General features: G+C 35.4%; 1 protein-coding gene across 1 annotated transcript; it reads left to right on the top strand.

The window, feature by feature from the left end:
- The first annotated feature begins 746 nt into the window (after positions 1 to 746).
- Positions 747 to 15,641, top strand: CLECL1P (C-type lectin-like domain family 1). Its single transcript, XM_014347090.5, is given in 4 exon segments — positions 747 to 905; positions 908 to 1,067; positions 11,511 to 11,680; positions 15,549 to 15,641. Coding segments are annotated over 4 exon segments (582 nt in total).
- The last annotated feature ends 1,369 nt before the right edge of the window (positions 15,642 to 17,010 follow it).

Here is a 17,010-nt window from a genome sequence, read left to right as displayed (position 1 = left end):
AGGCTCTCCTCCATTATTTCCCTCTGTATGGTGTTGGCTGCATTTTTCTCTGATTTTACTTCTTCATCAATGATCACATCTCCATCTACTCTCCATTTTCCAGGAATTAGTTGAAATTTTTCATCAACTAATAGGACCCTGAGCCTTTGTGTTATTGTTTTAGACTAACAAATTTTTATTCACTTAATTCAATTTTAGTGGAATTTTAGAAGAAATAGGAGATAAAATCTATGTTTGCTATGTTGTATTCGATGGTAAATTTCTGAACACCTCATTTTAAAATTAGTTTTTTTTCTTTTATGTCATTACCTTGAATTATTTTAACAGAGTTATTTCTGTTTCTTAAATATATATTTTTTAGTTCAGAAGTCCTCTGCATAATTCATGTTTTACCTCAGTTTAATGTTAATATTATAAAGCATACAGGAAAGCAAATGGCTTTCAGAATTTTTAAGGTATCATCTAGACAATACAATGCATTTAGAGAGGAGGATAAAAGACATAGGGCCCCTTTCTGTAACTTTCATAATAAAATCCCTTCTTTTTCTTGTTCTGTTTCCCAAATAGCTATCCTACTTTGGAGAAGATGCTGGAAATTCAGAGTTTCCGCCAGAGAATACATGCCTGAACTAAAAGAGGAAGTGGCCTATAGGAGAAAATGGTGAGATATCTTCTGTGGTATTAATAAAAGTTAAAAGCATTTCAAGTTTAGGCAGAAAACTAACTGAAAAACGAGAACCTACTGTATGGTTAGTAATTTCTTCCATGTCATACAAGTATTCGAGAAATCTGCTACCTTGATTAGTAAGACTGAACGCATTGGTTTTGTCATTGATTCATGGAGGAAGTCCACCACCCACTTGGGGAGCAGAAGGAAATTTGCCATCTCAATTTACTTAACTTACCAGAAGTTTCTTTGCAGAAATATGATTGTCCCTTCAGTGGGACATCATTTGTGGTCTTCTCTCTCTTTTCGGTCTGTGCAATGGCTGGAGATGTAGTCTACGCTGATACCAAAACTGTTCGGACTCCCCCGTTAGAACTCGCATTTCCACTTCAGAGATCTAGTAAGCTGGATTTAGGGTGCCTTTGAGAATTAAGATTTTACTAGTTATCTCCTTTATTTCTTTCTTATGTCTCTAATTGCCAAACTGAAAAGAGGAGATTGGATTCAAAGCAAAATTCATTGAATGCTAAGAATAAGAGCGAATGTTTTTAATGAAGCAAAATGTCTGTTCATAAAATAAATTGCCACTTTGGTTTTAATATGTAGAACTTTGCTTCTGTTTTCATAGCCTTTCTATTTCTTGATTTCTCGTGATGAATATTTATATTCACACAGCAGCTTCTAGCGGGATCACCCCTTTCTGCTCCACAGCTTTGCTCACTCTCATTCAAATCTGACCTTTTAACATAATGTGATAAATTCATCTCCACTGGGAAAAATACCTGTGGCAATTTACTCATATTGTTATTTATTCTTTTACAATATCAATAGGATAAAAATGTAAACTTAAGAAAACATGAAATGTTAGATTTAATTTTATAAAGTCTGGAATTAATGACTAGGTAATTGAATATTTCTGGAATCAGAGGCGATAAGCATATGCCTAAACTTAACATGGTGCCTTCATCACCAAACCCCCTCAAAAATTATAGATTTTCATAACCAGTGTCTTTTCTATTCTTTGAAGTATTAAGGAAATTTCTCTGTCTTGTTACATTTCCATTCTCTGCTCTAGGGTAAGAATTTTTGTAGCATAGAGTTTATGTAGGTGTTTTAAATAATTTAAAGTTCCTCCTTTGTATTTGCCCTTGTGGAATGAATCTGCTACTTTGTTTGTTCGTATTTCCAAGGAATGTATTTCTTCTTTATATTTTCAAAAGTTTATAGTTATCAAAGGAATCTAGTGTGTGTCCTTTTCTGGTTGTAAAAGCATCTTGTTTCTTATTTTAAACCTTACCTCTCTATTTTACCCAGCAGAGGCTAACTTGCTTTCTTTTCTTCCAGCTTAGGCACTTTCACTTCCTATGAAATAGTGAAACATAATTTGAAAAATAACATGGACTAGAACTGCACTCTCATTCCCCTATGCTTCAAAAATGTCCTGTAGTTAGTTTCTTTTTCTAGAGGTTATTTTACTCAGTTTAAGCAACAAAACCAGTATTTTTGATTCTGCATTCCAGGGTTTAATTGCCTTTCTGTCTATGGTTTGAACTTTTATAAATAAAACCTTATTCTTTTCCCAGTTTAGGGATGTGGGGCAACATCTTTTAATGTGATCTAGTTCAATCTTAGAATGCTAAAAATGAGAAAACGAACTATATGAAGATTAAATTACCTACCTATAGTCATGCTTATGACCAGAAGTCAAATATCATATTGTTCTTGTGCTGTGTATGTGTGGTGTTAGATAAACGCAACTTTTGTTCTCATGTGTCACTTCATCATCGAGGGAAAGAGCTGTTGGATAGATTAGACTTTTGTTGTCTTACATGCAGAGTCCTACACAATTGTTCCTGATCTCTTCTAACCTCATACCTTTCACTGATTTTGCTCTGGCTATTGGCCTTTTCTTTTCTCCTAAAGGTTGTCATATTCCTTACCATTTCAGAGCCTCATAAAATGCTGAATCTTTCTACATAATCTATTAATCTTTGTGTTTCTAGCACCTCACACCGTACTAAATATAGAGCAGGAAATTAACAGATGCTTGATAAGTAAAATAATTTATAAATGGCTGAATAAATAAATGAATCTCATTAGACGATGAATGTATATATGTATGCTCATTGGTTCTCCAGGATGTAAAGCATAAAGGAATGTCATCAGGAAGCTTAGCAGGACATCAGTGAGAGTGTGTGTTTGAACTGAGAATATCCCAGAAATTTATGCTTTGCTTAAATCTTACTTAGGAGGCCTAAAAGAATGATCAATATCTTTTATGTTAGTCTTTTTATGAAATCTGAAATTTTATTCTACTAAATTTAGGGATCCATAATTTCAGTTCGTCATATTAGTAACATGTGTAGTGGCCAGGCACAATGGCTGATGCCTGTAATCCCAACACTTTGGGATGCCGAGGAAGGAGGATCGCTTGAGCCCATGAGATTGGTACCAGCCTGGGCAACACAGAGAGACCTCATGCCTACCAAAAATTTTAAAAACGAGCATGGTGACACGTGCCTGTATTCACAGCTACTCAGGAGGCTGAGGCAGTAAGATTGCTTGAACCTGGGAGGTGGAGGTTGCAGTGAGCAGTGATCATGCCACTGCACTCTAGCCTGGGCAACAGAACAAAAGCCTATCCAAAAAAAAAAGAAAAGAAAAGAAAGAAAGAAAAAGAAACGTGTAGTGACATCACCACATTCTTTCTGTGACTGACTTGACTCCCACAATTTTGACTGTTTCGTCTGATGAGTGAAAATATGTGGACTTCTTTTAATGTTTTGAAAATTAACAAATTCCTATTAAAGATGTTTTAATTAATAGCAATAATAATCAGCACATAAAACAATGCACTCAATAATAATCTACCAAATAAACTTCCATTTAGTCTTGATATGATTATATTTCAATGTCAGCTATTTTCAGTACTTTCTCAGTGTATTGTATGTTTAGGTCACATGTCTAGTGGAAACAATGTACTGTAACTTTTATGTACCAGAGACTGTTGTTTTAAACTTTCAGCCTAAAGCTAAAAGTGCAACTTCTTTTATTTGGTTTATTTATTATCTTTTGAGTACTTCAAATGCAATGAGAAGTGTGGATACCGAAGGCAGCGCTAGTCTGGTAGTCAAGAGACCTGAGGTTAGCTATCAGCTCTGCTCTCAAGTAACTGTGTGACTGTGAACTTGAATATCCCCATTTTAACACGTGGGTATTGCGTTAAAATAATCTCTAACATTTCTTTTATGTTTAAATGTATGGTTTTATGGAATTACAATGCTATATCACAGGAAATGGATACATTATATAAGAGGAGAAACAGAAAAGATCAGCTCAAATAAGTGGGTGTTGTCAATAAGCTTATTAGAGAATCTTAAGGGTTTCACAGTCTTATATAAAAACCCAGAGACACAGACAGTGATCATAAGTAAGATCAATACTGGGGAATATAAACAGTGAAACCAAAAGGAAAAATTCATATTCATTCAAACCGGAGAATACACGCATATGTGTGTTTTGTGTGGGAAAAAAAAAAAAAGAAGCTGGGTCTACATATTTCAAAGGAAAGTAACTCAGGAACATGATAGGTGAGAAAGTTTATTTGGCCCTCTCCTACCTCTTACCATCTAAGGAGCCACCTGCTGGGTTTACTAGTGAAATCTATTCAGTTTTGTAGATTCTCACCACCATGGAATTGTTCTTAACGTTGGATGTGCAATAATATTATCCTTCTGGTAATAGTAATTGTACTGAATATTTTGGGTAAGTAATTAGTAATATTATTTATTCATCTCAGGGTATTATTTTTCTCCTAACTTGTTGTAACTGTGTTTGCTATTTAAATGGTTCCTAAACAATATGGTACAACTTCACAAAAAGTGTAAAATTTGATACGCAACTAAAATTAGAGATTTTCTATAGAATTTCACCATGTGATAAAATATACATTATAAATTCATCTCAATGATAAAGAAAAGAGATGGCAAGATTAGTTGCTTATTTTATGATCAAGATCATGCAGTGAATTTCCTGGTGCAGTTTGATATTGGGATATACACAGATGTCTCTGAAACCATGTTCAGAAGGAAGCAAATTAAATTATGACTTGTGTTTCTGTGTATGCTTATTCATATCTGCTACTCCTAAGTATCATCAATCTTGTGTCAACAGGTGAGAAATTTGTCTAAAATAAATCAATTCCATTGAGCATTATAAATTTACACTAATGTACTTTGGACATAGCCAAACACAGCCCAATTATTCATATGGCCATTATTTTAATGTTTTATTGAATAAACGCTTGGGGAAAAGTTCTTTACAAATATCTGTAGAACAGAGATGATATACAGATTATATATATTCCAAGTAATTCAGGCTTCCAGATTAAACTAAACCCTAGAAAAGGTCAATGCAGTGTCTATGTCACTGAATCTTAGAGAATTATGTTAGTAATTATGAATGGCATTATCTATTACAAATAAATAAGCAGAGTTGTAGAACTTTAGAACTAGAAGGGACTCCAGAAATCAGCAAAGTCTAGTTTAGATGAGCAGTCTGAAGCCCAGAGGGATAAGTGGTTTAACTACTTTAATGTAACTAGCCAATGGCATAATTAGGGCTATAAAATGGGGTTGGGGGAGCAAAAATAATTAGCATTAAAAATCCCTACTATACTACTTTTCATTATGTTTTAGAAGGCAGTAGATTTTCTTGTTACTAAAATAGTTTTTTAGTAAAATAGATTTTTTTGCTACTAAAATTGATGTGTTACTAATAGATTTCAAAGATAAAGTATCTTCTTAAAAAGTTTCTCTAGAAGGCAACAATGTTCACGGATACTCTAGAGACCCAGGACCTGTTTTCAAATCCCAGCTACATCACTAATAAAATTCTTGCATTGGATGCACTATATTATGATGTATATATGTTGAAGGATTAAAAGTATGATGTATCAACATAAGAATTAGAGATTATATATTTAATACATTAAATGAATTAAATATATTCTGAATATGGTATCTTGTGTTAATGCCTGGCAAATGGCAAGCACTATTAAATATTTACTTTTATTACTTTCAGATGTGTTTATGTGGTTTTAGATGGTCAATACTAATAACCTAATATACATTGTTCTGAGACTATAAATTATCAAAGATAATTTCAGTTAAATGGCCAGCAGAAAGACAAATATTTTCTTCGTTGCAGAAAAAAACTACTCTGGGCTAACTCTATCTCATATATGCAGCATTTATATGCAGAATCTCAAAGGAACAAATCATTAACCAAAACCAAAACATACAAAACATCAACCAGGTGACACCTGATATAATTAATAGGCACTCACTAAACACAAATGATCTAAATATGAGTCATATCCAGAGCTGGACATTTTGTCCTTATTAAAGTAATTATGACAGCTCCAGGAAAAAATTCAAGTGCTTATTCTTCTGGTCATATTTTTTCCAATTCTCTTAAAGTTAACATTGCTAAGGTTAATAAGAGTGCAAAGGAGACTCTAAATCTTGGAAAAAGTAGTTATGTTTTTCTCTTAAATTTTTAATCATTTAACTTTTGATATGGAATTTCCATATCATTGGACTTCATGGAATAACTACAGACTAATGGTTTTGTGCTTTGTATCTAATTAGAAAAACATGTTTCTTCTTTCATTAGTTGTCTAGTTCAACACTGCATGACATACTATTCATTATCCAATACTAAATTGTATAATGAGCCAAAAGAGAAAAACTGTACTGGGGAAAATAAATCTGGAACAATCACCTCAGTAGGTAATATTAGTTTGTATTGCCAAATTCCTGAGTAACCAAGCATGAACAGTAGCCTTGATTTTCTTTGATGATATCTGAATAGAGGAGAAACTTCTCTATCACAATAGACAGATGGTTTAGATCATTGCTTTTCATGGACTCATTACAATTCTGATAAAAATATTAACATGTAAAGGGCCAAGGCAAAATGAGACAAATGAGCTTATACAATGAGTTTTAAATGAATTTAAAAGTATTTCATTGAAATAATTGTATTTTATTTTGTTTTTTATTGGAGTATGTGCAAGCACAGGTTGGGGTTAAAATTTCTTTCCTCTTAAAATTCATGGTCATTGCAGATGGTTTTTCAATTTTTTAACGTTATTACATATTTAAAAATGTAAATGGTAATTTTGTTAGTCTTTCTTTTGCTCTCTCATATGAATGTATTTGCATATTTTAAAAGTCATTAGATGGCCTTTGTATTTTCTTAGGTTATTTGATTTTAATTTTTTAATTTACATTTTAATTCTGTATTAAAATATTATATATCTTTTTATAACATCCAGAAACAATTATATAAGAATGACTTACCATGTCCAAATTATAAACTAGATTCAAATTCTGGGGATTAATTAAGAGTTTACATTGGTGTTTAAAGTCTTTGGGAACTTTGATGTTCCCAAGCTCCCTCAACCACAATCTAAAGACTATCTCGTACAATATAAGTTAATATTTTTCTTAACTTTGTGAGATATTATCCCCAAAGCAAAAGCACTTTCTTGTAATCTTTATACCTGTGACACAGGGAGATAATAAATAAAGCTCTGGCTTTAAATGCTTCCAAATCTGTTTTCTTACCCTTATTCTATTGTTATAGAGGTGTAAGTTACCTCTCCTAAGGTTCTACTTTCAATTGATTAGGAAAGTACACCAAATCTAAATGTGTTTATCTTAAAATAACAAAATGGACTTAAAATATGTAAAGTAAAACGTAGTTGATCTATTCAACCACCATTCCAAATTCTTTCTCTAATTTCTCTTTGTTTCCTTCTGGGACTCAAATTAGATGTGCAGTGGGCCTTTGCTTTCTATCCTCCATTTCACCTAACTTCACATTTTGTCCCTGTCAATTTGTGCTGAATTCTTAGCAATATTTTCAGATATATCTTTAAATTCACTAATTATCCCTTTTCCTGCTGCTTTCCTCATCTGCTCTCATTCACTGAGTGTTTAATTTCAATGATAACAGTTTTTGATTCTAGGGATGTATTTTCAAACTTATTGGCTTTTGATGTTTTTTGTTGTTGTGATATGATGTTTTTATTCTTTTATTTCTTAAAACCATTTAAACATTATTTTTTTATAATACATAGGATTATTTAAATATCTAAAGTCCTTGGTGACCAAATTCATTCTTTGTATTTCCTACTGATATGTTGGCTTGTTTCCTGAAATATTTGATGATTTTTAAAAATTTGGTTGACCTCAATAATGGGATTCATAAGGAAAAATTAAAGATTATTTCTTCCAGAGATTAACTGCATTTTCATCTGTAAGAGGGCAGGGTGTAGCTAATGACTTGGATGTCTTGAGGCCCTTTTTAAAGTTTCAGACTGATGAAAGGCTCACTGATTTATCCCATCACCTTTCAGTAAACCAAGAGCTTATTCTTAGAATCTCAGCACCAATATATAGATTTATTACCATGAAGGGCCACCTTGCCCTTTGAACTCATTTACCAAATGCTGCTCCCCATTCTGCTTCTAACTAAGTGCCTTCCTTTAGTGATTTCCTCATTTCTTACAAAGAAAGCAATATGTTTAACCTAATTATCTCAGGTTATAATTGTCTTGTAGTGAAAACATCTTCAAAGAAACAACAGTGTTGTTTCTCCTAAAGTTGTTTCTTTGCATGCCCTGACACGTTTTATGCCTTGAAGTTCCTGAGCTATACAAATCCAAGTTGCTATTTGACAGACTATAAATAAACTATTATATATCTATCTTGTTCTACTTTAGAAATCTTTTTTTTATATTCTATGATATCAAAATGGTTGTGAAACACTGCTTCCAGGTATCTAGTCTATCAGAGAAGTGAAACTGTAGTTTTTATAGTTTTCATTAAATGTGTCCTAAAATTTTTCAGCTACATAGTTGCTCTATCTTTCGCAATAATTATACACTTACTCAGAAAGGGTTTGATTTAGGTGCATTATATCAGTCTGAGAAAGAACTTTATAAGCTAGGCAACAGTATGAACTTAATTTGTAAGCAAGACCAAATGTTTTTTGAAGATATGTTGCTTACCTTATACTTTTATGCTTATCCAGATGTTTGCCATTTTTTATGTTCTTTCTTGAATATTCAAGTTCTCATTTAGAAACATTGCGCATCAGCCTGAAAAACTTCCTTTAACATTAGCTATAGTGATTATCTGCTGTCAAGGGGTTCTTTTCATTTTCTGAAAATGCCTTAAATTTGCCACAATTTTTGGAAGACTTTTCACTGGATATAGAATACTTTGTTGACAGTTACTTTTTCCTTTGACAATTTAAAGATATTTTTTACTGTATTCTAGCCCCCATAGTTTATAATGAGGATGAGGGATTTTTGTATAATTGCTTTCTTGCAGGTAATGCACAAAAACTGTTTTCAAGATTTTTATCTTTGGCTTTTAAGTTTGACTAACTTATTCATACATATGAATTTCTTAATATTTACCTGCTTAGGCTTTGCTGAGCTTCTTGAAAGTGTAAATTTATGGATTTAAGCAATTTGGAAAAAATTTCAATTATTGTATCTTCAACTTGTTTTGGCTTAATCTTTCTCTTCTCTTAAGTTTTGGGACTTCAATTCTATGTATGTCATATGTTTCAATATTATTCCACAAGTCCTTGAGGATCTGAAAATTATCCAACATTTTTCTTCATATTGGACAATTTCAAGTTCGCTAACTTGTTTTCCTGTTAAATCTTGCTTTTAAGTATGTCCAGAGACGGTTTTTATATAAAATGTTTTACTATATTTCTCAATTCTAAATTTCATGTGGCTTTTTTCCTACTGTCCTTCTTTGCTGAGGTATCCTATTTTTTCATCGTTTGAAAGCATATTTTCTATTATGTCATTAAGCACAGTTACAACAGCTGCTTTAAAATATTTGCCTGATACTTCTAACTTCCGCATCATCCTTATATTGAGCTGCATTGATTGTCCTTTTCCTTTAGAATTGGTCATATTTTTCTGGTTTTTCATGTAAGGCATTTGAGATTATATACTATACATTGTAAAAGTTATATCGAGAAGTCTGTGTTTTCTCACATATTCCTCCAAAAAAAGTGAAAGTGTTTATTTTCCTTTCTTTCTTTCCTTTTCTTTTTCTTTTTTTTTTTTCATGGAGTTGCTGGGTCACCCTGGCTGGAGTGCAGTGTGACATGATCTGGGCTCATTGCAACCTCTACCTCCCAGACTCAAGCAAGTCTCTTGCCTCAGCCTCCCGAGTAGCTGGGGTTACAGGCACACACCACCATGACTGGCTAATTTTTTTTTTTTTTTTTTTTTTGAGACGGAGTCTCGCTGTCACCCAGGCTGGAGTGCAATGGCGCGATCTCGGCTCACTGCAGGCTCCGCCCCCCGGGGTTCACGCCATTCTCCTGCCTCAGCCTCCGGAGTAGCTGGGACTACAGGCGCCCGCTACCTCGCCCGGCTAATTTTTTGTATTTTTAGTAGAGACGGGGTTTCACTGTGTTAGCCAGGATGGTCTCGATCTCCTGACCTCGTAATCCAACCGCCTCGGCCTCCCAAAGTGCTGGGATTACAGGCGTGAGCCACTGCGCCCGGCCAATTTTTTTTTATTTTTTGTAGAGATGGGATTTTGCTGTGTTGGCCAGATTGGTCTCAAACTTACCTCAAGCAATCTGCTTGCCTCAGCCTCCCATAGTGTTGGGATCACAGACGTGAGCCATTGCACCTGGCCAATTTTCCTTCCTTAGCAATTGGTGTAGTTGGACTTAAATTTAAATCTCTATCTTTGGGGCAGCAGGTCAAGTGTCAGTTCGGTTGTCTTGTTCTTACCATAACCTGGCTTGTGCTTGCATCAGTCAGAGATTTGGGGAAAAAAATTATACACACAAGTTAGAGCACCCCCTCTATGTTTTTTGATTTTATGGAATTGATTCTTCATTTTCAGCATCTGTGGTTTCTCTTAACTCTGTTCTCCGGTTATTCAGGTGAGAAAGGCTGCAGGTTTTTTAATGATGTTTTACTCACTCTACATGGGACTACAATTGGCCTAAGGCTAACAATTGTAAAAATGATAAACTTTTGCCCTGCCATACCTTCTTTGAAGTGTCATCTCCCCTCTAGAATCTGTCTGGCTTTGTTTACTCTTCAATGGCTTCAGGTCATGTGTGTGTGGGTGTGTGTGTGTGTGTGTCTGTGTGTGTCTGTCTGTCTCTGTGTGTAAAGAATATTTATTTACAGGAATACTAAATTATTGGTATATCTAGAATACCCTGTATCATCATCTAACTTTGCTGGGAAATATTATAAATTAGAACTAGCTGTTAAGAGCACATTTTTAGATGTCAAGATCCTTTTGTGTGATAGTAGAGATGAACCTATTTGATTTTGGGGGACTACCTATAGCACAAATTTTGCTTGTGAATAACTATACTAGTGTGATATAAACTCCCAACATTTCTGATGTGTTAGTAGACAACTAATTAAAATTTCTAATTTCTATTCTTCCTTTAAAGTTTTTAGTTCCTTGAAGCTTGGATGTTCATTGTTTTATCCTAGTGTCTGGTGCATTTCCTGGCTTATAGAAAACATGATATATTTTTAAAAGGATAAATTAAATGGAAAAAGGATGGATGAGTGAATGAATTAATGAATATACACATGACTTCAATTCTTTTAATTTTTTTTCAAATGTACCCTGGAACAAAGCACATACTTTTTTCAAAGAAAGCTTAGCACATAATATAACCAAATTTGAGACCCTTCAATTAGTATACATTATTAGGATACAGTTTTACATTGATTTTAATTGCTTGTCTTCCTTTCTTCCAGTTTCTTTCAACTTTTCTACTGTCCATAAATCATGTCCTGCCAAAAACTGGAAGGTGCATAAGGGAAAATGTTACTGGATTGCTGAAACTAAGAAATCTTGGAACAAAAGTCAAAATGACTGTGCCATAAAAAATTCATATCTCATGGTGATTCAAGACATTACTGCTATGGTGAGATTTAACATTTAGAGGTGACAGCATCCCCCACACTGGCAGTGAATTTTTTGTCCTACAAACTTGGCAAAAGTCTGTGAAAAAAAGTTTCAACTTCATGTGTTATTAACTATACAAATATTAGTTGAATGAATTGTTGAATTACATGATTACCTTTGAGGTTTTTTTTTTTTTTCCGGCTAGGAGGAGGGGAAATTCATTTTATATTTTATACCAAGCTCTTCTCTCCAAGGGACCATTGCTTCTTAGCAGATTTCATTTTAAAACTTAAGAAATTGAGTATATGATCTCAGCACACATGTTTATTGCAATGCTCATAAAGGCTGTAGCCAGATATCATGGCAGCTGAAATTAAGGATGATGTTGTGAGAAAGGGAAGGCAGAACAGTATCTCTTACTTAGATTTAGTATTTCCAGAGGATAGCTAACATTTAGCTAACTCTGCCTTAATTTAAATTGAAGTTTTGCTGAATGAAGGTTGGACACTATTTTAAACCTTCTCAGTGATAAGGTCAATGTACATGTTAAATTACAAATATTAAATAAGGGTTCTCATGGGGCTCAGTATGTTAGAATCACAAGCTATGTCAATAGCTCAGTTTCTGCAAACCCTGTGGCTAGCAGTGCTTTGCAAACCTGGTTGAACATGCGCCATCTGAAAGAACTTAGAAAAGGGCAGCTGTTGAGACATCTGAGGGAAGAAGTCCCTCCCGAGTGTCACAGAAATCCACACCAAGAGAAACTAAAAGAGAAGTAAACTATTAATATCTTCAGTGAAACTAGTGTTACCCCAAATGTCAAACTGTAAGGCTCTGTCAGGCGCAGCAAACTATGAGCCAAATCAAGGATGGAATTAGGAATTGATAAGAGACCTTTGTTTGTTCTTCTAGAGCAAATTTTAATGAACAAGAAAGAGGAAGCAGGGAGTAACTAAAAAGCATCTAAAAAGAGTGTTGTCTAAAGAATCAACAATAAATAATAGCTTGGAGCCACTGCGCAATGAATGACTTCACTAAGAATCTCATATATCTCCTGCTCACAGTCAAAGGGAAAAATGTGAAAATGCAGAAAAACATGTCTCTCAGCAAACAGTAAACCAGATTTAGGAGAACGGTGATCTAAGACAACACATTTTAACGGAAACTTACTTCCTCCAGTTTAAGCTTTACCTCTTCACATCATTCCTAAGTAAATATATGAGTCAGACACAATTGTTCCCTTTCAAGAATAAACAAGACTCTAAAAGGAATTAGTGTATGATTTTTGCATAAGCATGTCCCTTTCTAAACATCTCCCAAAAAAGAAAAGTAAAAAACAGATAAAATATGTTACAGAAGAACATTTACTCCAATAAATATAAAATCATTTTCTAGCAATTATTCTCAAGTTCTCAAGTAAGTTAAAGCTAAAGTGGAAAAAAAAAAGGATTATTAGTCCATCTAGGGTATCCAAGTGTCATCATATGGCAAATAAAATAAGAAGTATGAAGGAAAAAGGAGAAGGAGGGCAGAGGGGCAGGGAAAGAGGCATAAAAAGAAGTAAGGGAGATGTGTGGCTTTCATTTCCATGTTGCAGATATCTCAAAGAAATGCTGCTACCCCTTCTATAATGGAAAATAGCCAAATTAACTTCTCAGCATTTTCAAATCCATTGAAGAATGAACTCTGTAGAACAACCAGCTGGCCAAAATCTATGGTGATAGGCACATGCGAGAGAGAGGAAACACATCCTTACTTATTTAGGATAGACAAATCCAACACCAGATACCAGTAAGAATTCAGCCAGGATAATTGAAAGATGGATTAGGGATAAGTGTAGGGTGGCAGAACAGTGTGAAGCTCCTGGGGTCTGCAGAAATTAGAAAATCCCACCACCTCTCCCAGGCTATTTCTCTACAAACTCCACCAGACTCTCACAGAAATGACTGGACAGAAGCAGAAATTCTTCATGTCCATTGTGATGCAGACCTGGAGAGAGAAAACAGTGATAATACAGAGGTGGCGGCTGGGCGCGGTGGCTCACACCTGTAATCCCAGCACTTGGGGGGCCAAGGTGATCAGATCACCTGAGGTCGGGAGTTTGAGACCAGCCTGACCAACATGGAGAAACCCTGTCTCTACTAAAAAATACAAAATTAGCCGGGTGTGGTGGTGATGCCTGTAATCCCAGCTACTCGGGAGGCTAAGGCAGGAGAATCACTTGAACCTGGGAGGCGGAGGTTGCAGTGAGCCATAATCGCAGCCACTGCACTCCAGCCTGGGCAACAAGAGCGAAACTCCATCTCAAAAAAAAAAAAAAAAAAAATACAGAGGTGGCATGAAATTCCACAGAGTACCTTCTCCCCTATCTGCTATCTACACAATAAAATAAAAGACCTACTGTGTGTGCTGGGGAGAAGGGCAACAAACATCTCTGCCCTTAGGGAACTGGGGGAACATCGTTGCAGGTGGGAGAAAGTGCCAAGACACAAAATCTGCTCCTGTAAGAGGGGCAGGAATAAACACTGGACCAACGACTATATCCAGGGTAGGGGCAGAGACCTGAGCAGGCCAGGCACTAACGTTACAGGCACTCACTCATTGCCTAAGACTGAGTCATAGTGAGAACAGCCATCACCCCTTCCACTCACTGCCTTGCACTACCAAGATAACATTTTCAGAAAAGGAGTAAAAGAGAATGCTGCTGGAAGAGAAACAGAAGAGAAATAAGAATGTGCCAAGTAATCTTCTCCAAGGCACTGTGAAAATGGAAACTAAAATGCCCAGGATGAAGAAGACATCTTTCTGGCAAACAAATCTCCAGATTAAACACCAGCTATCATTACAGGAATTTAAAGTGTGTGAAACAATGAGGATAATCACAGCAAGAACAAATCACAAACCCAAACCAACTCTTTTTAGCTTGGTTGTATTTTTAGAGACAGGATCTCACTCTCTCTCACCCAGGCTGACTGCAGTGATGTGATTATAGCCCACTTGAACTCCTGGGCTCAAGGGATGCACCCCCCCAGCCTCCAGAAGGCCATGCACCACCACACTCTGCTTATTTATTTATTTAGAGATGGGCATCTTGCTATGTTGCCCAGGCTGTTCTCTTTGTTTTGTTTTTGTTTTTGAGACAGAGTCTCGCTCTTTCGCCCAGGCTGGAGTGCAGTGATGCGATCTTGGCTCACTGCAAGCTCCACTTCCCGGGTTCACGCCATTCTCCTGCCTCAGCCTCCCCAGTAGCTGGGACTACAGGCGCCCGCCACCACGCCCAGCTAATTTTTTGTATTTTTAGTAGAGACGGGGTTTCACCATGTTAGCCAGGATGGTCTCGATCTCCTGACCTTGTGATCTGCCTGCCTCGGCCTCCCAAAGTACTGGGATTACAAGCGTGAACCAACACGCCCAGCCTAGGCTGTTCTCAAACTCCTGGTCTCAAGGGTTCCTCCCACGGCACCCTCATGAACAGTTGCTATTACAGGCATGAGCCACCGCACCTGGCTCTAACTCTTAATGATTAACTCAAACCCCACATTAAAGACCTAGGAGAAGGACCTGTGTGCACATTTCCAAGTACAAAAGCATTTTAACTCAATTCCCACTGTCCTACACAAGATGAAGATGTACAATTTTCAAGAAACATGTAAGAGGTATATGAAAAGACACACACACAAAAACCCAAGACACTCTTGAGAACAAGGAGGGACATTCCATAATAATAAAGGAGTTGTATTAATATGCTAGGGCTGTTTCAATAAAGTATCACAGACTAGGTAGCTAAAGCAACAGAAACTTATTTTTCACAGCTAAAGCCTAGAAGTCCAAGATCAAGGTTGTTGGCAGGTTTGGTTTCTTCTGAGGCATCTCTCCTTGGTTTTCAGCTGATCACCTTTTTGCTGTACCTTCAAATGGCATTTCTTCAATGTGTGTACATCTCTGATGTCTCTGTGTATCCAAATTTCTTCTTCTTGTAAGGACATTATCAGATTGGATTAGGGCCCACCCCAATGGCCTCACTGTAAGTTAATTACATCTTTAAAGGTTGTGTCTCCATATAGAGTCACATTCTGAGATAGTGGCGATTACGACTTCAAAATACGAATTTTGGAGTAGTACAATTCAGCCCATAATATTCCACTCTCTGGGCCCCACAGCCCATAACAAGGGTCAATTATAAATGTGCATGCACCAAGGGAAAGACTGCAGAACTGAAAGGGGAAATGGACAAACTCACACTTGTAGCTGGAGATGTAAACACCTCTTTAAGTAACTAATTAAACTAATAGACAAAAAAAAAAGTAGTAAGGAAACAGAAGAACTAAACAACAATATCAACCAACTAGATTTAATTGACATTATTGGAAACTCTATACGACAGGGAATGTACATTCTTTCCAAGTGCACACGAAATGTTCATGTGGATCATATTTGGGGACATAAAAATCTGAAAATATTTACAAATGTGGAAAATATAAATATCATACAAAATGTATATCTCAAATCATAATAAAATTAAACTAGAAATTAATAAAAGAAAGATACTTGGAAAATGCCTAAATATTTAGAAGTTAAACAACAGACTTTTAAATAACGTATAGGCCAAAGAGGAAGAATCAGGGGAAATTTTTAAAACGTATTCTGAGTTGAATAAAAATAACAATATAAAGCATCAAAACTAATGGATTTTAGCTTAAGCAGAGTTTAGAGGGAAATGTATAATATTGAATGCTTATATTTGAAAAGGAGATAATGTAGAATTTATAATCCAAGCATCTACTTAAAGAAAAAAAAAAAACAGAAAGAGAAGAGCAAGCTAAACCCAAAGCAAGCAGAATGGAAGACTTACACTATTCAATTTCAGGTCTTACTGTAAAGCTAAGTTCGTTAAGATTGGGTAGAATTGTCAAAGGAGAGATATATAGATGAGTGAAACTGAAAAGAAGGCTCAAAATAGACCCAGGCAAATATAGTCAACTGGTTGTTTTTTAACATAGTACAAAGGTAATTCATGCAAGAAAGCTATTATCTCACTTGTATGCCTAATTACTATTTTCCAGCAAACAGCTATATAACTTAATATGCTAAGTGAATTCAGCTGTAGGTGACTGAGAAGCAAAAGTAGCTTAAACAAGATAAATATTTACTTCTTTTATTGAATCTAAGGTCCTTTCAATTATAAGGTGTAAGATTAATATCAATTAGAAAGCAAAAATAAAGTTGCCAATTAAACTACTGCAAGTCATTGATAAGACGTTTCCAATTCCAAAACATTAGCACTGGGGGAAAACCTGTCTTAGAACATATGCAGTAGGTTGTCTCTCTGACATAATTGCCTGGACTGCT

This window comes from Pan paniscus, chromosome 10 (genome assembly GCF_029289425.2).
Source record: "Pan paniscus chromosome 10, NHGRI_mPanPan1-v2.0_pri, whole genome shotgun sequence".
NCBI lineage: Eukaryota > Metazoa > Chordata > Mammalia > Primates > Hominidae > Pan > Pan paniscus.
This window is presented reverse-complemented; position numbering and strand designations above follow the sequence as displayed.